The sequence below is a fragment of the Delphinus delphis genome, chromosome 1, assembly GCF_949987515.2.
Source record: "Delphinus delphis chromosome 1, mDelDel1.2, whole genome shotgun sequence".
Lineage (NCBI taxonomy): Eukaryota > Metazoa > Chordata > Mammalia > Artiodactyla > Delphinidae > Delphinus > Delphinus delphis.
In genome coordinates, this window is record NC_082683.1 from 36,625,448 (window position 1) to 36,650,721 (window position 25,274).

Below are 25,274 nucleotides of genomic sequence, written 5' to 3' on the forward strand. Positions count from 1 at the left end.
GGGAAAAAACACATCATTCCAGGAAAAACTAAAACCTATATAAAAAGTATGATCTAACAAAGCTTTTTGGTCATAAGTTCAGTTTTGGGTTTTTTTACTATTTATTTATTTGGTTGCACCAGGTCTTGGTTGCAGCATGTAGAGTCCTCAGTTACTGCTCGCTGGCTCCTTAGTTGTGGCACGTGGGCTCTTTAGTTGTGGCATGCGAACTCTTAGTTGTGGCATGCATGTAGGATCTAGTTCCCTGACCAGAGATTGAACCCAGGCCCCCTGCATTGGGAGCGCAGAGTCTTAACCACTGTGCCACCAGGGAAGTCCCATAAGTTCAGTTATTAAAAGTAGCCCAGTCATAGAATCAGTGACTCAGGTTTGAAATAATCTGGGAAAAGCAATCATGAACTATGCCTTAACTAAAAATCAATAACAAGTAAATAACGCAAATTCTATAACCCTGGCTGGACTAGAGTATTATTCCTTTTCTTTTTGGTCTGGTAAGATTACTATAACTCTCTGAAGATTAAAAAAAAAATAACCCACTACTAGAATCAAACATACTAAATTTTTAATAATAATTTTAATTGCTTAAAGATATCTAATTTAATTTGTAATCATATTTTAATTATTTTTAAACATTGATTTTAAATTAGATTTTTTGGTTTCTTAGTATATGTATTCAATTATTTGAGTTTTATACACAATGCAAACAGTTCTGAGTGCTCCTCTCTGCAGACAAAAGCCTCTTGGATGGTACAGAATCTAATCAATAGTTATAAGCCTCTTCAAATCAGGGACTGTGTCTTATTTGACTTTATGTCATCAACCTCTAGCATAGTAGAGTCAGTTCTCAATAAATGTTTCTTAAGTCAAAGCATGAATGATAATAATAATTATAAGAACCCAACAAACAAATAAATCAAACTCTAGTCTCCTTACCTGCTTTTTTTTTCCCCTTTTGACCTGGAACTGGTTCTAAGCCATCTTGACCTTTTCTCATTAACATAGCAAGCGATGCATCATGAGCTCTGAACAGGTCCACTACCTCATGTAAGGCAACATCTGTTATCAGATCACAGCTCAGGACCAGTACATCTGTCTGTCAAATGGAGAAGGGGAAAAGTCAATATCACAAAGGACAATGGATCACACAAATCATCACAGGATAAACTTACAACGTCTTCAAAGAACACAAACTGCACACTTGCCCTCAAACCTTTTTTATAGCAGTAGCACAGGTAAAATAAATGGGGTCGTTCTAATTGAGCTGTGTTGGGGGAGGGTCTGGAATTCCTACCTCCCCTCTGTGTACGCCTTACTGCTGCTGTCCCTGAGGCACCTCTGGAATCCTGGGCTCTAAGGAACAGAGTATGAAAACTACCACATTGTCTATTTCTGTGACGATGGAGTTAATGATCTTAAATTTATACATCTCTTTACAGTTCAAAAAGCACTTTGGCAAAGTTTGATGATTCAATATGGTTATGAAATACTTTATTTTAAAGCAGTCACTTTGATTGGAAGATTAGGATTGATACATACACATTATTGATACTATGTATAAAATAGATACATACACATTATTGATACTATGTATAAAATAGATAACTAATGAGAACATACTGTAGATAACTAATGAGAACATACTGTATACTAATGAGAGTTCCCTACTGTATAAGTAGGGAACTCTACTTAATGCAATGTGGTGACCTAAATGGGAAGGAAATCCAAAAAGGAGGGGATATATGTATATGTATAGCTGATTCATTTTACTGTACAGTAGAAACTAACACAACATAGTAATGCAACTATAATACCATAAAAATTAATTAAAAAAAACTTAAAGTCACTTTTCTACAATACTAGGAAATAACTAACACATGAATATATTATAATGTGCCCTTCTTTGGAAAATCAGTCTAGCTAATAAACAATTATAATACAACCTCAGGTATGTATAAAAGCACTCATTTAATCCTCATAACAGTACAGGTTCTGCTATTTTAAAAAGTCTGAAAAACACTGGAGGAAATTATTCCAGATTTAAGAATAAAGTAAATATCTACATGGAAATTTCTGTAAGTGGCTCCAACTTTTCTAAGATTTTAATTTAAAATCAAGATTCCTGCTTTCGGGGAAAATATAGATAATTTCAACTTACATTCTAGGAAAGCAAAGAATCATACTTGCTCAGGAAGTGACTCAACCATCAGAATGCCTTATCTTACTGCCTGCAATTTCTTATTCCGAATACAGAATCTGTACCAGAACTGTCATTTCCTTTTCTACATCTAACTCATTGTTTGTAGCTTAAACAATTCCTTTTGAAGGCCTCTTAAGTTTAAGAAGTTCAAATTTGGATTTTTTTCTACTCTTCTACTTAAGGCTCTCTTAATTCTTTCTGGATCTTAACTGAGCTAAAAAAAAAAAAAAGTTCCTATAAACATCATCTTCTTAGGAAAAAAAAATTCCTTAAGTCTGCAGCTCACCATCCAGGAACTGTCAAACATTAACAGATCAGCCCACATACATGCAAGCTAAGGAAGAAATAGCTTGCAGAATCCTACTTCTTGTTAACAATGCTTAGAAAGGAGGAAGTATGGACCATTTACTAAAGACATGTCACTTACAGCAGTACAGAAGTTGCCCCATTTCTTTATAATGAAAATGACAGTTTGTTGAAGAAAAAAAATCCTTTCTATTTTTCTAAGTTTCTTTAATAAGATGACTGATTTCTGCAAGCTGACTGTTCCACAATAAATTTAATTATTAAGTGTACTCCACAGTGAAGAAAACAACCCCAATGCAGATGCCTCAAGTGGTGACAATGTTGTCTTGGAAAATAAATGCTGTTATCATTCAATATCTGCAAAAAATAAATCAGCATAGTGTAGGTCAAACAAATCCTGCATAATTGTGAACAGTCTGCAGCCTCATTCACCTCTTTGCTTTTAGATGACTTTTTGCTAAGCTGAATGCAAAATCCCCAAGGAGCACAAGGAACAGGGCCCTCCCCCGTGTCTGGTTGCCATCTGTTCTCAGCGTGAAAAGAAAGGCTTCAGTCTGAAAGGGCAGGGCCTGGGATACAGATGGAGGTGCTATTCCATCAGGCCCTCTTCCTGCCTCTGCTCCCAGAGAATGCACCACTCTCACTGAGACCAAACACATTCCCGTCTTCTCTGCAACTCCACTTCCAAAGGAAAGTCTCTGCTGACAAGCTGTACTTCATTTCCAAAGCTAGAAATCCTGGAAGAAGAAACTGAAGTCTAAAAGGAAAATGAAATCATCCTTACATCTTCGTAATGCTATCTATTTTTCTTTACATTTTAATAAAAGTTGTAACAGGAAGAAAATTAAATGACTATTTTTTTATTTTTATTCTAAAAATGAAAAGCCCATTCTAGAAATGCAAATGTTCTTCTACTAAAGTGGAAAAACTGTTAAGAGCCAGAAGTATTTCTGATCATGTGTGACCACAAACCATGAATAAACATAGACTGTGTGGACTGTGAAGCAACTGTATATCTTAACTTGAAAGTTCCTGGGACACACCAACCCTCAGCTGCCTTGTGTTTTGGGCGACCAGTTCTTTTCTAACACCACAGTATGCCTCATCTTCTGCAGAGACCAACTGGCATCTCCAAAGACCTCCCTATTCACTATTCTAACAGTCCTCAGTGAGCTTTATCCCAAGCCTGCTCCTCTAGAGGAACCAGGGCAATGTCAAGGGCAAAAAGCACAGCTCTAAAGGACAGCAAATGTGTGCATTTTCCACCAAGTGGAAACATACAAGGTCTTCAAGGGAAAGTAGAAGATAGCACTTTAGTATTCAAGATACTCAGGAATTCAAAATTCAAACTGCTGCCAATTAGTCTTGGCTAAAGCAGACAAAGTTTAGAAAACCCAATTACCAAGCCATGGCAAAGCCCAGAAATCTGTCATTATAAGAACATTTTCAATCAAGCCAAAACCATTGAGTAAAACTAGAAGAAAAAAACAAAACCGGATGTATGTGTGTGTGGTGGTAATGCTGGGGTAGGAGGTAGGGAGAGCTATGGGGACTAGTCTCTTTTCTTTTCCTGGAAGCTGTTCCATGACAGATTGTTATAAATAACACAATCTGGCAAACAATTTCCTACAGAAAGGAGAAAGAAAAACACACTTACTCTCCTGGAAAAAAACTGTCAGGGCAGTTTTTTACCATGCTTTTACCCACGCAGCACTTCCACAAACAATGGCTATGATCCAAATCACCACCCTACACTCCACCCCTGCCCATACGGAACTAATGAACTCAGCTACTTGGTGTGACTGTGAATGGTCACAATTTACATTACCTATGTGGTCCAATCCCAATCCAATCCCCAAGAGTAGTTTGGTGCTTTAATAATTACTGATGGCTAACTACAACGGAGACCTCACTATGCTCAATTCTGGTTGAAATACTTGGAAAAGATTCCCAGTCTGCAGCAAAGAGCCAACTGCCACTTTGTTTTTACTAAGGTTTGACCAGCAGGTGCAGGAAGGAATTACCAACTTAATATGTAAATAAGAAATGTGATAATCCTTAGGCTTAGAACGAAATATCCTTCCTCTGCTCCTTAGCTTATAGTGTCACCACTATCTAGGATATGAAGACAGAAAGCTGGCCATAGCCTAGGGCTGAAGTCTTCTCTTTCCTACCCAGTACCCCTTCCTCACATCTCACTGATCCCAAGTCCTCCTCTTTTATTTCCACTGCACTGTCTTAGTTCAGGCCTCAAAATATTTTTCCAGTCTTTTTTTTTTTTAACTTAAAAAAATTATTTATTTTTGGCTGTTTTGGGTCTTCGTTGCTGCGTGTGGGCTTTCTCTGGTTGCAGCAAGCGGGGGCTACTCTTTGTTGAGGTGCACAGGCTTCTCATTGTGGTGGCTTCTCTTGTTGCAGAGCATGGGCTCTAGGCACGCGGGCTTCAGCAGTTGTGGCTTGCGGGCTCTAGAGCACAGGCTCTGTAGCTGTGGTGCACGGGCTTAGTTGCTCCGCAGCATGCGGGATCTTCCCGGACCAGGGCTCGAACCCGTGTCCCCTGCATTGACAGGTGGATTCTTAACCACTGCGCCACCAGGGAAGCCCTTTTCCAGTCTCTTAACTGGTCTCTCTCACAGCAGTTTTCCCATATTCTAATCCATACTCCAATTTCCACTGCTTATTTAATTTTTCTGCTTAAAGACACCCTAAAATAGTGTTCTCCAAACCAAAAAATAAAAATAAAAAAAAGATAAACACCTATCCACTTATTCCCACTTAAAATATTTATTTAAAAACACACAAATCGGGACTTCCCTGGTGGCACAGTGGATAAGAATCCGTCTGCCAATGCAGGGACACGGGTTCGAGCCCTGGTCCGGGAAGATTCCACATGCCATGGAGCAACTAAGCCCGTGCACCACAACTACTGAGCCTGTGCTCTGGAGCCCGTGAGCCACAACTACTAAGCCCGTGTGCTGCAACTACTGAAGCCCACACGCCTATAACCTGTGCTCCACAACAAGAGAAGCCACTACAATGAGAAGCCCACGCACCGCAACAAAGAGTAGCCCCCACTCACCACAACTAGAGAAAGCCCGCACGCAGCAATGACGACCCAATGCAGCCAAAAATAAAAAAATAAAAAAAACCCCAAAACACACAAATCACTATAAATGATATAATATGCTCTTTCTATAACATATATAAAAATAGATTTAAAAGAAGAGATAAAATTAAAAAGAACTAGATACTCTAATTTATTTATTTATTTATAGATGTTCTAATATCTACCTCTGGAACTCCATCCTGCACACCCTCTGGCTTTGAGAACACTCCATTTTGGAGATCATTACTCCACAGGATTGAGTTCAAATTGCTTAGCATGACATTAAGCGTCTTCAAAATATGACTTCACCTACCTAATTCAGCCTTCTTTCTCACAATCCTCCCTCCACATAGTTAATGTTAATTTGCTAGAGTAAACTGCCAAGAATGCATTCCCTAGTCTCTCTTTCCACCCCACCACACATTCATCAATCAAGATTCTGGTCTTGTCACAATTATCAGAAAGGGAAGAGCCAATATATTATCTCATCTAGAGATGAAGTCTTTTCTGATCCATTACTGACCTCAAATCACTAAACTGGATTACAATTTTTTTCCCATCTAGACTTCGAGCTTCATAAGGAGCTCTTTTACCTTTGTATCCCCAGAGTTCAACCTGCTACGGGCAAACAAAAGCATCAGTAAATGTTGGCACACTTCCTGTCACCTCCTTGTCCTTGTTTAAAGTTGACTCAAAGATTGAAGACCTAAATGTAAGACCGGACACTATAAACCTCTTAGAGGAAAACATAGGAAAAACACTCTGTGACATAAACCACAGCAAGATCTTTTTGACCCACCTCCTAGAGTAATCAAAATAAAAACAAAAATAAACAAATGGGACCTAATTAAACGTAAAAGCTTTTGCACAGCAAAAGAAACCATAAACAAAATGAAAAGACAACCCTCAGAATGGGAGAATATATTTGCAAAACGAAGCTACAGACAAAGGATTAATCTCCAAAATATACAAACAGCTCATAGAGCTCAATGTCAAAAAAACAAACAAACGGGCTTCCCTGGTGGCGCAGTGGTTGAGAATCTGCCTGCCAGTGCAGGGGACACAGGTTCGAACCCTGGTCTGGGAGGATCCCACATGCTGCGGAGCAACTGGGTCCGTGAGCCACAGCTACTGAGCCTGTGCTCCGCAACAAGAGAGGCCGCGATGGTGAGAGGCCCGTGCACCGCGATGAAGAGTGGCCCCCGCTTGCCACAAATAGAGAAAGCCCTCGGACAGAAACTAAGACCCAACACAGCAAAGGTAAATAAATAAATTAATAAACTCCTACCCCCAATATCTTCTTAAAAAAAAAACAAAAAAAACAACCCAATTAAAAAATGGGCAGAAGACCTAAATAGACATTTCACCAAAGAAGACATACAGATAGATGGCCAAGAGGCATGTGAAAAGGGGCTCAACATCAATAATTATTAGAGAAATGCAAATCAAAACTACAATGAGGTATCACCTCACGCTGGTCAGAATGGCCATCATCGGAAAATCTACAAATGACAAATGCTGGAGAGGGTGTGGAGAAAAGGGAACCCTCTTGCACTGTTGGTGGGAATGTAAATTGATACCACCACTGTGGAGAACAGTATGGAAGTTCCTAAAAAACTAAAAAGAGAACTACCATACGACCCAGCAATCCCACTACTGGGCATATACCCTGAGAAAACCATAATTCAAAAAGGGTCATGTACCACAATGTTCACTGCAGCTCTATTTACAACAGCCAGGACATGGAAACAACCTAAATGTCCAATGACAGATGAATGGATAAAGAAGATGTGGTACATATATACAATGGAATATTACTCAGCCATAAAAAGGAACAAAATTGGGTCATTTGCAGAGACATGGATGGACCTAGAGTCTGTCATACAGAGGGAAGTAAGCCAGTAAGAGAAAAACAAATATCATATATTAACGTATATATGTGGAATCTAGAAAAATGGTACAGATGAACCTATTTGCAGGGCAGGAATAAAGACACAGATGTAGAGAACGGACATGTGGACATAGCGGGGGAAGGGGAGGGTGTGATGAATTGGGAGATCAGGACTGACATATATACAATACCATGTGTAAAATAGATAGCTAGGTGGAACATGCTATAAAGCACAGGAAGCTCAGCTCAGTGATCTGTGACAACCTAGATAGGTGGGACGGAGCGGGGGTGGGGTGGGAGGGAGGTCCAAGAGGAAGGGGATATAGGTATACATATAGCTGATTCACCATTGTGCAGCAGAAACTAACACAACACTGTAAAGTAATTATACTTCAATAAAAAAAAATCAACAAGAAATCAGTATCTAAATCATACAAGGAACTCTGGCAAATTCAAGTTTTGCTTTTAGAATTTTCCAGAATTGTTTTCTGAATATAGTTGATCCATGGTTGGTTGAATCTGTGGATGTAGAACCCACAGATATGGTGGGCCACAAGTGGATGTTGTAACTTGCATGAACGTTGAAAACATGCTAAATGAAAAGAAGCCAGACGTGAAAGTCCACATACTGGATGATTCCATCATATGAAATGTCCAGAACAGGGAAATCTACAGAGACAGAAAGTAGATTAGTGGTTGTTTAAGGTGAACGGGGAGTGCGGGGTGGGGGTGGGGGGGAGAGTAATAGTGAAACGGCTGGGGCTTCTTTTTGAGGTGTTGAAAATGTTCTAAAATTGAGTATGATGATGGTTACACGTATTTGTGAATATACTAAAAACCAGTGTGTTGTACATTCAAATGGGTGAATTGTATGATATGTGAATTATATTTCAACAAATATACATTTTTGTTTAAACAAGCAAAAAAAAAAATCCTTTTTTTTTTTTTTTAAATTTTGGCTGCGTTGGGTCTTCGTTGCTGCGAGTGGGCTTTCTCTAGTTGTGGCGAACGGGGGCTACTCTTTGTTGTGGTGCGCGGGCTTATCATTGCAGTGGCTTCTCTTGTTTCGGAGCATGGGCTCTAGGTGTGCAGGCTTCAGTAGTTGTGGCTCGCGGGCTCTAGAGCGCAGGCTCAGTAGGTGTGGTGCATGGGCTTAGTTGCTCCACAGCATGTGGCATCTTCCCGGACCAGGGATCAAACCTGTATCCCCTGCATTGGCAAGTGGATTCTTAACCACTGCACCACCAGGGAAGTCCAAAAAAATCCAATTTTAGATGTTTAGAAACATCAGACTTTCTGACAGAGCTGAGTACCCTTTGTAGATATTGTGACTGTTTGGAGTTAGGACAGGGATCACAGAGGTAATTTGGCAGCTTCCTAAAGCAATGAGGCAGGGAACGAACCTGCTGCCTCCAAAGAAAAGACAGAGATATTTGAAAGGAAAGAAATCAGATGCTGCTGTCCTGGACAGCATGGCTAGAGGGTGATATGCTACACTTATAATTTTAAAATGTAGGTTCAATACTTATAGTCATAACATTTTTAGTTGATTCACCTTCCTACGTTAAGTTTTCCTCTTCAGTATAGAACAAATAGAAGAATTCTACTCATCTTTCCTGTGTGAAACTAAAAACTAACTGAGAATGTGTTAATTTCTGTTAAATGAGTTCTACATAAAAATGCTGGTCACTTCCCTTCCAGGATTTAGATATCTGTAATTTAATTTTAATCTCCAAATGCACTGACATTAATAGAGAAATAACAAAAGCTTTTTGTTCTCTCAAATCAAACCTTCGCTTTGAAATAACTTATTATTCTGAATTTATATTAAATAATTTCATTCTTTTTCTTCATGTCAGACACAAATACTCCACAAGATAAATGCATCATTGCCTCATTTCAGACCACAGAGTATGCTCTTACATTACATATTTTCTGCCTGTAACTTGAATATTAATTTTTATTTATTTATTTATTTTTAGCTGTGTTGGGTCTTCGTTTCTGTGCGAGGGCTTTCTCTAGTTGCGGCAAGCGGGGGCCACTCTTCATTGTGGTGCGCGGGCCTCTCACTATCACGGCCTCTCTTGTTGCGGGGCACAGGCTCCAGACGTGCAGGCTCAGTAGTTGTGGCTCACGGGCCTAGTTGCTCCGCGGCATGTGGGATCTTCCCAGACCAGGGTTCGAACCTGTGTCCCCTGCACTGGCAGGCAGATTCTCAAGCACTGTGCCACCAGGGAAGCCCTTGAATATTAATTTTATCCTGAAGTATATGACACAGAAATAGTGTCTAGTTTACTTAGAAACCAGAAAGCTCGGAAGATCAGCAGAGGGCTGTGAAAGAGGGGAGTTTATAACAATATGAGAAACAGACAATTAACTAGTTAAAAAAAAAAGAAACTAAAATCAAGGTTTTATCACCCCCCAAAGGTAACTTCTAAGATTAGATATGTTTATTTTTCCTATTAATTCCACATGTGACTTTGATAAGTCATTCCCTCTTTGGGCCTCAGTTTCCTCATCTATAAGATGAGAGGGCTGTACCAACTCTGAAGCCCTTCATGGCATAAAACTGTATGATTACAAGGGTCAAGCTATTCTTAATTCTTTATCTACAGCTAGGCTCTGGGTTCAGTGGCATTAATGATGGTGGTGACCCTAAAGTCCTGAGTTTCTAATCCACTTTGGGAATCATGAGGAAAGATTAAATCATGTTAAGTATAATTTTTTTTTTTTTTTTCCAAATTTATTTATTTATTTATTTATTTATTTTTAGCTGTGTTGAATCTTCGTTTCTGTGCGAGGGCTTTCTCTAGTTGCAGTTGCGGCGAGCGGGGGCCACTCTTCATCGCGGTGCGCGGGCCTCTCACTGTCGCGGCCTCTCCCGTTGCGGAGCACAGGCTCCAGACGCGCAGGCTCAGTAGTTGTGGCTCACGGGCCCAGTTGCTCCGCGGCATGTGGGATTTTCCCAGACCAGGGCTCGAACCCGTGTCCCCTGCATTGGCAGGCAGATTCTCAACCACTGCGCCACCAGGGAAGCCCAAGTATAATTTTTTTTAAATATTTTATTTATTTATTTGGTTGTGCCCTGTCAGTTGCGGCAGACGGGCTCCTTAGTTGTGGCATGCATGTGGGATCTAGCTCCCTGACCAGGGATTGAACCCAGGCCTCCTGCATTGGGAGCATGGAGTCTTAACCACTGCGTCACCAGGGAAGTCCCTAAGTATAATTTTGAGGCTCAGCACATTTAATTAAACTTGAATTCTTTCTGCACAACATGGGGAATATAGTAAATATTTTATAATAACTATAAATAGAGTATAACCTTTAAAAATTGTGAATCACTGTATTGCACACCTGTAACATATACTATTTATATCAGCTATATTTCATTAAAAATAAATTAAAATAAATAAATAAACTTGAATTAATTCGAAAGGAATAATCCATGTATGGCATGCATGGCAATTCTCAGTTAAGTCAGTTAGGCACAAAAATCCAGAATCAGGTAACCATTCTGGTTAAAGAGAATGCAACAATCCAAGTTAATTCATTAAAGGATGTGTCTCTGAACACCTTTTTAGCAACAGCCTGACTAACCACATACTTTTAGAATTCCAATCCATAAAGATTCCAGAAACTAGTTACACTCTACCTGCTACTGTCAGTTCAACTGGTTCTCTAAGGCTATGCTACCTCTAAGTTGATGGCAAAGACAAATAACTTAAAATTGGACAGCATTTTACCATTTACAAAGCTCTTACATATACTTTATTCATTTAATTCTAAATTCACGTAATTCTAAAACATCAATATAGTTAAACTCATTTTACAGACAAAAAAATAGGCTCAGAAACACTATGTGATCTGCCCCTTTCCCATCACATTGCCTTCCAAAATACACACACACACACACACACACACACACACACACCCCCTAACAATAATAGTGGTGCTAAACAAATCTATGTCCTCTTTATACATACCCATGTTACATTTAAATTTGGTCAGGCATCTTACTATTTAAAACTAAATCATGCTTAATGAAAAACTAGAAGATAGGTTGTATTTCAGAATAATATGTATGATACTTGAAAACTGTAAAGTACTGTATGATTATAAGACTTTGCCTTTATTGAAATTAATAAATCTGTGATCATTTTGTAATGCATAAAAATACCAATCATTATGTTGTACAACCTGAAACTAATATGATATTGTAAGTCTATTAATTATACTTCAATAAAAAATTAATAAATCTCTTATAATAATGACTTCCAGATCATAGAATGTAAATAATACCACTGTGACTTGCACTGTTCAGACCACATTTCTGAACATCACATTCTGAAAGAGACACTGACAAATCACAGAGGTCAGAGGAAGTTACAGGGATGCTGACAGGTCTGCAAATTATGGGAACTAGCAATCCTTAAACAGGAGAAGAGAAGAACTTGGGGACCCAATAACTGAAAGGCTGCCACTGGAAGAGGAAGATCGTGTGTTTTGATTGCTCAAGGACAGAATATGATTAAAAAGTAGAAATTTAAGAGGAGCACTGATGAGTGCTCCTGGCAGTCCAGTGGTTAAGACTCTGTGATTCCACTACAGGAGGCACGGGTTTGATCCCTGGTCAGGGAACTAAGATCCCGCATGCCGCATGGTGTGGCCAACAAAACAAAACAAAAAAGAAGCAGTGATGAGTTCAACATTACAAAAAACTTTCTGATATCTAGAAGCTCATGAGAAATACCCATTGGAGGTTTTCAAACACAGCCTAGCATAACCTCCATGGGAATAGATTCTTGTGGAGGGTAAAAGATTAGATTAGATGTCTAATTCTAAGGTCCTAACAGTCTATCACTCTTGATTATAAAAGAACCGAAGGAATTGTTTAGGACATTTTCTCTGTCCTTCATACTGTCCTCCAACCAAAGGGCCCAGAGATGGAGTAAGTAAACTCCTTACTCATTATCATTTCCAGGCCATTTCTCTCACTCCATTACCCCAGTTCATGACATGAAGCACATGACAACAGACAAAATCACCTACTCCTCCTCGTTGCAGTCAGCTACAAAACTCCCTTGTCACCCTTCTCCTTTAGAGACTGTGAAAGTTTTAAGTAAAGATGTTAGATTGAAGAGGCACAACTATATTTCCCTTTCCCAAAACATCAATGGAATAATAGTAACAGGATATTTTAAATGGGCATAAATGCCCAAAAACAGGAAAAATGGGAGAGAATACAACATTGAAAACAATGACTCCTAAGTCAGTCGTAGGAAAACTGAGAACCAACTCAGTTTATACCAGACTCCCCAAAAGGCTCAGAAATTGATATGAGTAGAAAGCTGGGAAGGGAGGGGTTAAAATAAAAAGGCCCTTTGAAAGATCCCTCTTTTCTACTCTGTGCAACCCAACTACTGCACAGGTCCCACCGCGGTAGATAGCTGAAGAGAATAAAATAGAGGATATCTGGACTGGGGAAGAAGCATAATCACAGCTGGCAGTAGGGAGAGGGGATGGACCTTAGAGAAAAGGGGGGATTTAAAAAAGAATATATACAGGATTCTGAGACACCCACTTCCCCTCCCTGCCCTGACCCTCATTCATTTCCTAGAATGCCAGTAGAAAGAGAAAAAACCTAAAGATACAGATGTAAGAGATTCCCCTGAAAGAGCCCAACCACATTACCATATCACCCCCTACAGTGAAGCTCATAGTCGACATGCTCCATCCATACACAAAATTTGAGCAAAAAGATAAAAAAAATGGAAAATATGAGAGAAAAGATAAGAAAATTAGAATACCAGTCTAAGAGATCCATTATCAGAATAGTAAGTTTCCAGAAAAAAAAAAAAAAAACAGAAAAAAATAGATAAGAATCATCAACAAAATGATTTTTTAAAGTTCCCCTAAACTGAAGGATATGAATATCCAAGTTGAAAGGTTTCACTGAGTGGAGGGCTCACATGGATAAAACAGATTCACATGAAAGTACATCATCATGAAATTTCAGAACACTTGGGACAAAGAGAAGATGATACAAATTTCCAGAGAAAAAGGTGATCAGATTCAAAAGATTAGTAATTACAAAAGTTTAGGACTTAACAACACTGGAAGGTAAAGACAATGGAGCAATGCCTTCAAAATTCTTAAGGATCAGCTTTTCAACTGAGAATTCTATACCTTGTCAAACAATCAAGTATGAGGGTAGAATAAAGAGATTTTTCAGGCATGCAAGGTCTCAAAAAATTTAGCTCCCAAACAAATTTTGTCAGGAAGCTCTAGTATGTTTTTCAGAAAAACAAGGGAGTAAACCAAGAAAAAGGAAAATATGGATTCCAGGAAATTGAAGAAAAGAGGCAAAGTAAATCCTCATGATGGCGAAGGGAGATGACAGAATGATAACTACACACACACCAGGCATGGAAGGCAATCACTACTACTCTGGGAGAGACTTCTTTAGGAAGATTAAATTGACAGAATAGCTGAGGAGTCTAAATATCTTGAGAGACGATTAGACAACCAGTAAAAAGTTGGGGTTAATCAATAAATTCATAGAAAACTAAGCATAGGAAAGACAAGCTATGATTATTACCTTGCAGGGAAAAAAATGGTGTGGCAAAGGAAAAAAATTGTAGATGACCACAAGGCTCAGCAGTTTACACGGTCAAACTACATAGTCAAACACTAAATATTGATCTTCCAAAATTACAATATAACTATATTAGAAGGAGCAAAATCCTCATCTGTCATAGTAGGGAATCAATAAGTAGTGTCTAAAACAGAAAGTAACCACTTAAGCATGTTATTTAGAGATACAAAGGTAAAAGGCAAAATAATTAGCTAAAAGAAGAGAATGTGATTACCTTTATCGTAAAGACTATGGGGAGAGGGTGACAGGGGACTAAAATTTTTAGGGACAAACTCTGAACTGCTGAACTCTTTAAATGATGTGCACACATAACTTTGATAAATATTTATTAAGATTTTAAAAAAACTACTTTAGAACTATCTTCCTCTCTTTCATTCCTTCTTTTATTACCTCAGTAATTTCAACATCCTTATGTTAGATTTCCTTGACCTCACTTCTGATTATTTTTTGCTCCACCTCACTCAACCATTTTGTCATACCCTATTCCTTGGCATTACCAATAACTGCACTATCTCCAAAGTCTCATTTTAAAATATCCTATTAATTCATAAAACACACACATATTGAACCCTTAATATGACCAGGTACTATTTTAGGGGCTAGAGATATGGCAGTGGACAAAACAAAAATCCCTGTCCTCACTGAGCTTACATCCTATTCTCTGACCACCACCTTCCCCTATTTTTCCAACTCACTTACTTTGGTACTCTGAATCCAGCAATTCTGATTCTAACAGGATCCTTGATTCATTCACTACACTGATTTTTCACATCCTCGTTCCCCTGCTGACCTCACTTACACAGCTTATGGTGGTCAATCACTATAATTACTCCCTTATATACATCTTTGCCTTCCTCACCACTCTATCCCTTGTACTCATCTGGCAATGCTCCAATGTTGGATAAATCCCAGCTCTTTGCCTACTTTACACCTGAATCCAAGAAGCTGAACACAGGTGGAAAAAACTCATAACAGTATTTGCTAGACTTATTTTATTTATTTTATTTTTAAATTTATTTATTTATTTAATTTTTGGTTGCATTGGGTCTTCGTTGCTGCGCGTGGGCTTTCTCTAATTGCTGCGAGTGGGGGCTACTCTTCATTGCAGTACGTGGGCTTCTCATTGGGGTGGCTTCTCTTGTTGCAGAGCACAGGCTCTAGACACGTGGGCTTCAGTAGTTGTGGCTTGCGGGCTCTAGAGCGCAGGCTCAGTAGCTGTGGCACAGAGGCTTAGTTGCTCTGCGGCACGTAGGATCTTCCTGGACCAGGGCTTGAACCCGTGTCCACTGCATTGGCAGGCAGATTCTTAACCACTGAGCCACCAGGCAAGCCCTCTAGTAAATTAACTCTTACATCCTCTGAGATGATTTCATATCTTCTCATCCTTCCTTAAAATTTCAATAATCTTCTCCCTTCCTTACTCTTAGCTGGTGGCTTCACTTCTTATTTCAATGAGAAAACAGAAGCAGCGAACATCTTTGTGGCAAAAAGTTAACAAATGTACATGCATTACATATTACATATTCTGTCTGTAATAATGGATTAACTGTCTCTCCCCCAATCTAAGGCAAACCTACCCACTTGCACACTGGATCACATTCCCTCTAATCTACTCGATAAATTTCATAAGGGCAGGGACTTCGTTTTATTCACTGTTCATCCCAAGAGCCCAGCACAGTGACTAGTATATTGTAGCTAGGAAAAATATAGTTGAATTGAATAGCTGAATGCTTTCTTTTCTCTGTCATCAATTTCCTCCTCTTCGAGATCATTCCCATCAGCATACACATATGCTAAAATATAATCCATCTTAAAAAAAAAAAGAATGCCATTTTTATAAGCTAAGCAAGGGAGTATTTCTATCACACATATTCTTTTGTAGATACGAAATATTTCATTCTGTCCTAATTTTCTTCTCATCTCATATCAAAATTTCTCAAAACAGCTGTCTCACTGTCTCCATTTCCTCTTCCTCCTCCCCTTCTCTCTAATGAGGCTTCTGTCCCTATCACTCCAGCAAGGGTGTAAGTCATGAATGCATCTTGCCAAATTCTTAGCTCTCATTTTACTCAGCTTCTCAGTAGTATTTGGCACAACTGATCACTCCCTCCTTGATTCACTTTCCTCACTCAGCTTCCATGACATCTTAATTTCCTGATTTTTCTGTCTACTTCAGTGGCCATACTTTCCTAATCACTTCGGTTTGTTCCACCTCTGCTTCGTGGTATCTAAATACTGGGTTCAGACTTAGGCCCCCTTGTCTTCTTCTGCTACACACACTCCCTAGATGATTTCACACTGGCTTTAATTAATTAATTTTATTTATTTATTTTTGGCTTCATTGGGTCTTTGTTGCTGTGCATGGGCTTTCTCTAGTTGCGATGAGCAGGGGCTACTCTTTGCTGCGGTGCACAGGCTTCTCACTGCAGTGTCCTCTTTTGTTGTAGAGCACGGACTCTAGGCACGCGGGCTTCAGTAGTTGTGGCTCACGGGCTCCAGAGCACAGGCTCAGTAGTTGTGGCGCACAGGTTTCACTGCTCCACGGCATGTGGGATCTTCCCGGACCAGGGCTCGAACCCATGTCCCCTGCATTGGCAGGCGGATTCTTAACCACTGCGCCACCAGGGAAGTCCCGACATTGGCTTTAAATACCATTTAATTTGTTGATGATCCCCAGGTTTGTATCTCCAGCCCTGACTTTTTCATTATTATTATATTTGTTATGGTGATCAGTGATCAGTAATCTTCGATGTGACTTTTGTAATTTTTTGGGGGTGCCATGAACTGCACCCATTAAGATTGCAAACAACAGATAAATGCTGTGTGTCTTCTGACTGCTTTACTAACTGGTCGCCCTCCCCTACCTCGGACTTCCCTGAGACACAACAATATTGAAATTAGGTCAATTAATTAATAATCCTACAATGGCCTCTAAGTGTTCAAATGAAAGGTAGAGTTGCATGTTTCTCACTTGAAATCAAAAGCTAGAAATGATTAAGCTTAGTGAGGAAGGCATGTCGAGAAGTGAGACAGACTGAAAGCTGGACTGTTGTGCCACAGCCAACTTGTGAATGCAAAGGAAAAGTTCTTAAAGGAAATTAAAAGTACTAATCCAGTGAACACACGAATAAGAAAGTGAAACAGGCTTACTGCTGATAAGGAGAAAGTTTTAGTGATCTGGATAGAAGATCAACCAGCCACAACATTCCCTTAAGCCAAAGCCTAAGCCAGAGCAAGGCCCTTACTCTCTTCAATTCTATGAAGGCTGAGAGCGGGGAGGAAGCTGCAGAAGAAATGTTTGAAGCTAACAGAGGTTCATTCATGGGGTCTAAGGAAAGAAGCCGTCTCCATAACACCAAAGTACAAGGTGAAGCACCAAGTTAACCAGAAGATCTAGCTAAGATAATTAGTGAAGGTGGCTACACCAAACAACAGATTTTCAATGTAGGTGAAATAGCCTTATATTGGAAGACGATGCCATCTAGGACATTCACAGCTAGAGAGGAGAAGTCAATGTCTGGCTTCAAAGCTTCAAAGGACAGGCTGACACTCTTGTTAGGGGCTAATGCAGCTTTAAGTTGAAGCCAATGCTCGTCTACCATTCCAGAAATCCTAGGGCCCTTAAGAATTATGTTAAATCTACTCTGCCTATGCTCTACAAATGGAACAACAAAGCCTGGATGACAACACATCAGTTTACAACATGGTTTACTGAATATTTTAAGCCAACTGTTGAGATCTACTGCTCAGAAAAAAAAAAAGATTCATTTCAGAACATTACTGCTCACTGATAATACATACACCTGGTCACCCAGGAGCTCTGATGGAAGTGTACGGGATTAATGTTGTTCTCATGCCTGTTAACACAACATCCATTCTGAAGCCCATGGATCAAGGAGTCATTTTGACCTTATTATTTAAGAAATACGTTTTGTAAGGCTATAGCTGCCACAGACAGTGATTCCTCTGATGGACTTAAGCAAAGTAAATTGAAAACCTGGAAAGGATTCACTATGCTAGATGCCATTAAGAACATTCGTGATTCATGGGAGGAGGTCAAAATATCAATATTAACAGGAGTTTGGAAGAAACTGATTCCTACCTTCTCTGATGACTTTGAGGGGTTCAAGACTTCAATGGAGAAAGTAACTGCAGGTATAGTAGAAATAGCAAGAGAACTAGATTTAGAAGTGGAGCCTGAAGATGTGACTGAATAGCTACAACCTCATGATAAAACTTTAATGGATGAGGAGTTGCTTCTTACAGATGAGCAAAGAAAATGGTTTCTGGAAATGGACTCTACTCCTGGTGGAGACGCTGTGAATTGTTGAAATGACAACAAAGGTTCAGAATATTACACAAACTTGGTTGATAAAGCAGCAGCACAGTTTGAGAGGATTGACTCTAATTCTGAAAGAAGTCCTACTGTGGGTTAAATGCTGTCAAGTAGCACTGCATGCAACAGAAAAATTGCTAGTGAAAGGAAAAGTCAATCAATGCGGCAAACTCCACTGTTGTCTTATTTTAAGAAATTGCCGCAGTTACTCCACCCTTCAGCAACTATCACTCTGATTGGTCAGTAGCCACCAACATCAACGCAAGACCCTCCACCAGCAAAGATTACGACTTGCTGAAGGCTCAGACGATGGTTAGCATTTTTTAGCAATAAAGTACTTTTAAAATTAAGGTATGTACATTGTGGTTTTTTTTAACATTTTTTATTTCTTTAATGTTGTATCTATTTTATTTATTTATTTTTGGCTGCACTGGGTCTTCGTTGCTGCATGCAGGCTTTCTCTAGTTGCGGCGAGCGGGGGCTACCCTTCATTGCGGTGCACGGGCTTCTCATTGCAGTGGCTTCTCTTGTTGTGGAGCACGAGCTCTAGGTGCGCAGGCTTCAGTAGTTGTGGCACATGGGCTCAGTAGCTGTGGCGCACAGGCTTAGTTGCTCTGCAGCATGTGGGATCTTCCAGGACCAGGGCTTGAACCCGTGTCCCCTGCATTGGCAGGCAGATTCTTAACCACTGTGCCACCAGGGAAGCCCCTGTATATTGTTTTTTAAGACATAATACTATTGCACATTTAATAGACTACAGTATAGTGTAAACATAACTTTTATGTGTACTGGGAAACCAAAAACTTCATTGCAATATTCACTTTATTGTAGTAGTCTGGAACCGAACCCTCTAAGGTATGCCCGTACAGTTTTATTTTCCATTAAGCAGCTGAAGTAATCTTTTAAAAGCATAAACCACATGATGTCACTCAATATCCCCCAAAGGTTTTCCAACAGAGAATAAAATCTAAATTCCAAATTCTTACTACAGTCTATAAGATCCTTTATGATATGGTTCTTACCCAACTCTCAGGCCTCATATGCTACCACTCAACTACTTAATTACTGTGCTCCAGTCACACTAGTCTTGCTGCTTCTCAAACATACTAAACTTATTCCTACCTCAGGGTCTTTGCTATTCTCTCTGCGAGGAAAGATCTTATGGCTCACTACCCTACATCATTATGGTTTCTTCTCAAATATTATCTCCTGTCTAAAAGAGCTCTCCTTCCTCCACCACTTTTTTTTTTTTTTTTTGCCGTACGCGGGCCTCTCACTGTTGTGGCCTCTCCCATTGTGAAGCACAGGCTCCGGACGCGCAGGCTCATCAGCCATGGCTCACGGGCCCAGCCGCTCCGCGGCATGTGGGATCCTCCCGGACCGGGGCACGAACCCGCGTCCCCTGCATCGGCAGGCGGACTCCCAACCACTGCGCCACCAGGGAAGCCCCACCACTTTTTTTTAATTGAAGTATAATTGATTTACAATGTTGTGTTAATTTCTGATGTACAGAAAAGTGCCTCAGTTATACACATAACTGGGTGTACACATATATACATTCTTGTTTATATTCTTTTCCATTATGGTTTATCCCAGGATACTGAATATAGTTCCCTGTGCTATATAGTAGGACCTTGTTGCTTATCCATTTTATATGTAACAGTTTGCACCTACTAACCCCGAATTGCCAGTCCATCCCTCCCCCACCCCCCATCCCCCTTGGTAACCACAAGTCTGTTCTCTATGTCTGTGAGTCTGTTTCTGTTTCATAGATAGGTTCATTTGTGTCGTATTTTAGATTCCACATATAAGTTTGAAATATATATTTGGTATATGTCTTTCTCCTTCTGACTTACTTCACTTAGTATGATAATCTCTAGTTGCATCCATGTTGTTGCAAATGGCATTATTTTGTTCTTTTTTATGGCTGAGTAGTATTCCATTGTATATATGTACCACATCTTATTTACCCATTCATCTGCTGATGGACATTTAGGTTGTTTCCATGTCTTGGCTATTGTTTCCTCTGCCACTCTTTAACCCCTTATCAGACATTTTTTTAAAAAAAATTTATTTATTTACTTGGCTGTGCCGGGTCTTAGTTGCGGCATGCGGGATCTTCATTGCCGTGTGCGGGATCTTTTAGTTGCAGCATGTGGGATCTTTAGTTGCAGCATGCAGGTTCTTTTTAGTTGCGGCATGTGGGATCTTTTAGTTGCGGCATGCAGGACCTTCAGTTGTAGCATGCAAACTCTTAGTTGCAGCATGTGGGATCTAGTTCCCTGACCAGGGATCAAACCCGGGCCCCCTGCATTGGGAGTGCAGAGTCTTAGCCACTGGACCACCAGGGAAGTCCCCTGACTTTATTTTTCTTCTTAGCACTTGTTATCACCTGAAATTATTTATTTATTGTTTCCTTATTTATTATCTCTCTCTCTCTCCTTAAAGAGTAACGCCATGAGGGCAGGGATCTTGTTTATCTGGTTTACCACTGTATTTCTAGAATAGCACCTGGCATATAGCAGGTGTTCAATACATATTTGTGAATAAATGAAAAATACAAATATTTTATAGATGAATTAAATGCAAACTTGGAATGGACTTGTAATATCATCAAAGGTGACATAGCTAGTAAGTGATGGAACAAGAATTAGAATCCAGGTCTACCTGTTTTTGTGAAAGTCTGTATTCTTTTCACTATGCCATCCTACCTCTTCAATAAAATAAAAGAAAATAATCCTCCCTCTGGGATAACCTGCTTGGGGTACAGGGCCAGCCATGTCAGTAAACGTAAGGCTTCGTGGGAACTTACAGATGTAGATAAAGTGAACACCAGATGGCCAGTGTTATGATCTCTCTGGTCTACAATCACTGAATCTCATCCACTCACTCTTATACTCACATAAACATCTGTGTCTATATGAAAGGAGTAAGAAGCTTGTTCCAAATGTTTACAAAGAGCTTACCTCCATCTGTCATTCATTAAAAACAAATATTGAGGGGCTTCCCTGGTGGTGCACTAGTTAAGAATCTGCCTGCCAATGCCTGGGACAGGGGTTCAATCCCTGGCCCAGCAAGATCCCACATGCCGCGGAACAACTAAGCTTGTTCGCCACAACTACTGAGCCTGTGCTCTAGAGCCCGCGAGCCACAACTACTGAGGCCCATGTGCCTAGAGTCCGTACTCCACAACAAGAGAAGCCACCGCAGTGAGAAGCACACGCACCACAACGAAGAGTAGCCCCCGCCTGCTGGAACTAGAGAAAGCCCATGTGCAGCAACAAAGACCTAACGCAGACCTAACGCAGGCAAAAATAAATAAACAAATTTATTTTAAAAAATCCAAAACCAAACAAAATTGAACATCTTCTCTATGACAGGCCCAGATATGGTTCTTATTCTGCAGTCTAGTGCAGGGAGATGATGATTTAACAGATAATTTAAATCCTCTGTGTGATTACAGAAAAATGGTGCTAATCCAGTCTTAGAAAGCTAGGGAAAGCTTGCTGGAGCAGATGATACCCAAGGTAAGAGCTGAAAGAAGGTTGGGTAGCTACAGCCTTCTTCAAATGAACTCTCTGGTCATGATGACAGAATGCTTACTGACTACCCACAAATTGTACATATGGGTCCATTTCACTGGTCAGGCTATGGTATTACATTATAATTCAGAGCAGGATAGGTGGCCCAACCAAGAGTTTCAAAAAACCTAAGCTATGTGGGCTGCTTGTCACCCAAAGGTAAAGAGAGTTTGTGATGACAGCCTGGGCTTTCTATCATAATCCTAATTATCACATTTCCCCCCTACCCTACAGCCCTCATTCCACGAAAGTTTCCCTACAGAAGGAAAGAGACTCAAAGGAATCAAGCTCACACAGAACTTGCAAGTTTTCTTGCTACCAAATGTGGCATAGGGCTGTAGAAATCCCATCCCACAGACCAGAGTTCCAACAAGGGTAAGATGAAAGCATTTCAAGCTTGTGGACACATATACTAGATTAGTACAGTCAAGAGAAAAGCTCCATTGAGATTTCCCGGAGAGGGTATGGGAAATGGAAAAAAAGGTTCCAAAATTCCCTCATCTAACTTTTTTTTTTTTTTTTTTTGCGGTACGTGGGCCTCTCACTGTTGTGGCCTCTCCCATTGCGGAGCACAGGCTTCGGACGCACAGGCTCGGTGGCCATGGCTCACGGACCTAGCCACTCCGTAGCATGTGGGATCTTCCCAGACCGGGGCACGAATCCCTGTCCCCTGCAGCGGCAGGAGGACTCTCAACCACTGCGCCACCAGGGAAGCCCCCTCATCTAACTTTTTAACTTCTTTCTGTCGTAACTCCTGGGGTTTTCACTATGCCACCAGCAGGCTCACCGGAGGCATCATCGAGGATACACTGAGGCCCTCCCAGGCAACCACAGCCTACCAAAGCAGTCATAAGAAGGAAAGTTATCACTTAAAAAACTCTTCAAGCAAGTTGGGGCCAAGCTCTCAGATCTTCCCCTGACCAAACTGTACTCATTTTTTTCAAGCAGATAGAAATCTGCCAAAAACAAATCCTTGGGCAAAATGAAAGGTTCCAGGAAAGAATGACAGAGATTTGTAATTTGATAAAGACATCAAGCACTCAACTGAAGACAACTTGCACCTAGCTTTTTGAACACCTAAAAATAGCACATATGCTCAGTCTTTCTAATAAGCTGTCTCTCCAATGGGGATCTCATCAGCATAGTTTGTTCTTTGTTGTAGCATGTTAGCTGTTTCATAAGACATGTGACAATAATTTTTTCCTACATCAAAGGACTTAAATAACTAAAGGACTTAAAAAACTAATGTGTTGGTATCATTATCCCTATTTTCCTCATTGTGAAACTGAGGCAGGGGGTAAATGAGGTCTGCCTGACGCCAAAGAAAGATTCCTGTCTAGATTTGATAGAAAATTATCAGCTCCACAATCCCTAAGTTAAGAGAAGCCATGAGACCTGCAATATAAGATAAGTGCTTTAAACACAGGCTACAGAACTCCATTATAGATTTAGTCTGCTGAGGCCTCTTAAATATACTTCACTAACCTGTTCCCAAAACATGTATCTAAGGAATACACTGTTTCTAAAGCACAAAAATGGCACCATTGGCCACTTACTTCAGACAATCAGAGGAGCATCTAATGTAAGTCAGGCTCAATGTCCAAGGAGTCAGCCAGCTTTGCTTTATGTGCTGATCACAGATTGCATCCTTACTTCCTGCACAAGAGATAAGAGATCTTCTTGCTCAAGAAGAGCCAGGTTTCTTGCTCATATGGTCTAGACAGGATAGAAAGTCTCCCTACAACACTGAATCTCCCTCCACTTAGAGAAAGATATCATCGAGCAAAAGCAGCACTCTTGGAAGACAAGGATACAACATAGTTCCTTGAGTCTTGTTAGGAGATTTGCTAATTTTTAAATGTTTTACACAAAAATATTTATTTAAGAGTTCTAGGGCTTCCCTGGTGGTGCAGTGGTTAGGAATCTGCCTGCCAATGCAGAGGACACAGGTTTGAGCCCTGGTCCGGGAAGATCCCACATGCCGTGGAGCAACTAAGCCTGTGTGCCACAACTACTGATCCTGCACTCTAGAGCCCATGTGCCACAACTACTGAAGCCCAGGTGCCTAGAGCCCGTGCTCTGCAACAAGAGAAGCCACCCCAATGAGAAGCCTGTGCACCGCAACAAAGAGTAGCCCCTGCTCGCCACAACTAGAGAAAACCCACACACAGCAACTAAGGCCCAATGCAAAATATATATATATATATATATATATATATATATGTATATATAAAGAGTTCTACATATACTAAGAACCACTGAATTGCATACTTTGAAAGAGTTCTATATATAAAAATAACTACCAACCACACAGACCCAAAAGAAGAGGAAAATATAATTTTGAAAAATACCAGATCAACTAAACCTCTTCTAAAGCCAAGAGTCTAGAGTTAGTGTAGACTATAAGGACTACTGATACTTGTCTTTTGGAGGCAACATAATTGAGTGAAAAAAGCATAGGCATTTGAAATTAATAAATGCATTTCAAAATACAGGACTGGGTTCTAGCTCTCGCTCAGCACCTAACCAGCTGTGGGATTTGGGGCAGGTTATTTAAGCTCTCTGAGTATCAGGTTTCTCAAATGCAAAATAGAGTAATACCATCTACCTTTCAAGGTGGCTGTGGGGATCAGAAACCCAGGCCAGACACGCACAGTAAATATGAAAGATCTCCCTTGCAATCTTCAGAGCAAACGTTCTAGGTAGCTCCAAGGAAAATAAAATTTACATCCTCATATTTAGCTAATAAATTAACTCCCTACTTTAGAGTAGTCTCTAAGAACAGAAGCTAAGGTTCTGAAGTAAATTAACTAATTTCTCAAATGAACTCATTTATAAAGCTTTAGCCAATTTAATTATCCTCAAAAGTGCTCAACTGGCTACAGATAGAGATCTTGTGTGAATAATCAGCTGTTACTGCAAAGCAGGTCACTGTTGCTTTTCAATTTTTTTTTTTTAAAATAAATTTATTTATTTATTTATTTATGGCTGCGTTGGGTCTTCATTGTTGCGCATGGGCTTTTCTCTAGTTGTGGCGAGTGGGGGCTACTCTTTGTTGCAGTGTGCTGGCTTCTCTTGTTGCGGAGCACAGGCTCTAGGTGCACGGGCTTGCGGGCTCTAGAGCTCGTAGTTGTGTCACATGGTCTCAGTTGTTCCACGGCATGTGGGCTCTTCCCAGACCAGGGCTTGAACCTGTGTCCCC

The 25,274-nt window shown here is 40.2% G+C and overlaps 1 protein-coding gene across 2 annotated transcripts in view; it reads right to left on the reverse strand.

Annotated features, from left to right (window-relative positions):
• EIF2B3 (eukaryotic translation initiation factor 2B subunit gamma) overlaps positions 1-25,274 on the reverse strand; it is a 150,945-nt gene that overhangs the window by 92,990 nt on the left and 32,681 nt on the right. For both annotated transcript variants that reach the window (XM_060021235.1, XM_060021234.1), the window contains exon 4: positions 934-1,093. In XM_060021235.1, the coding sequence (XP_059877218.1) occupies positions 934-1,093 (160 nt within the window). The remainder of the gene's footprint in view (positions 1-933; positions 1,094-25,274) is intronic.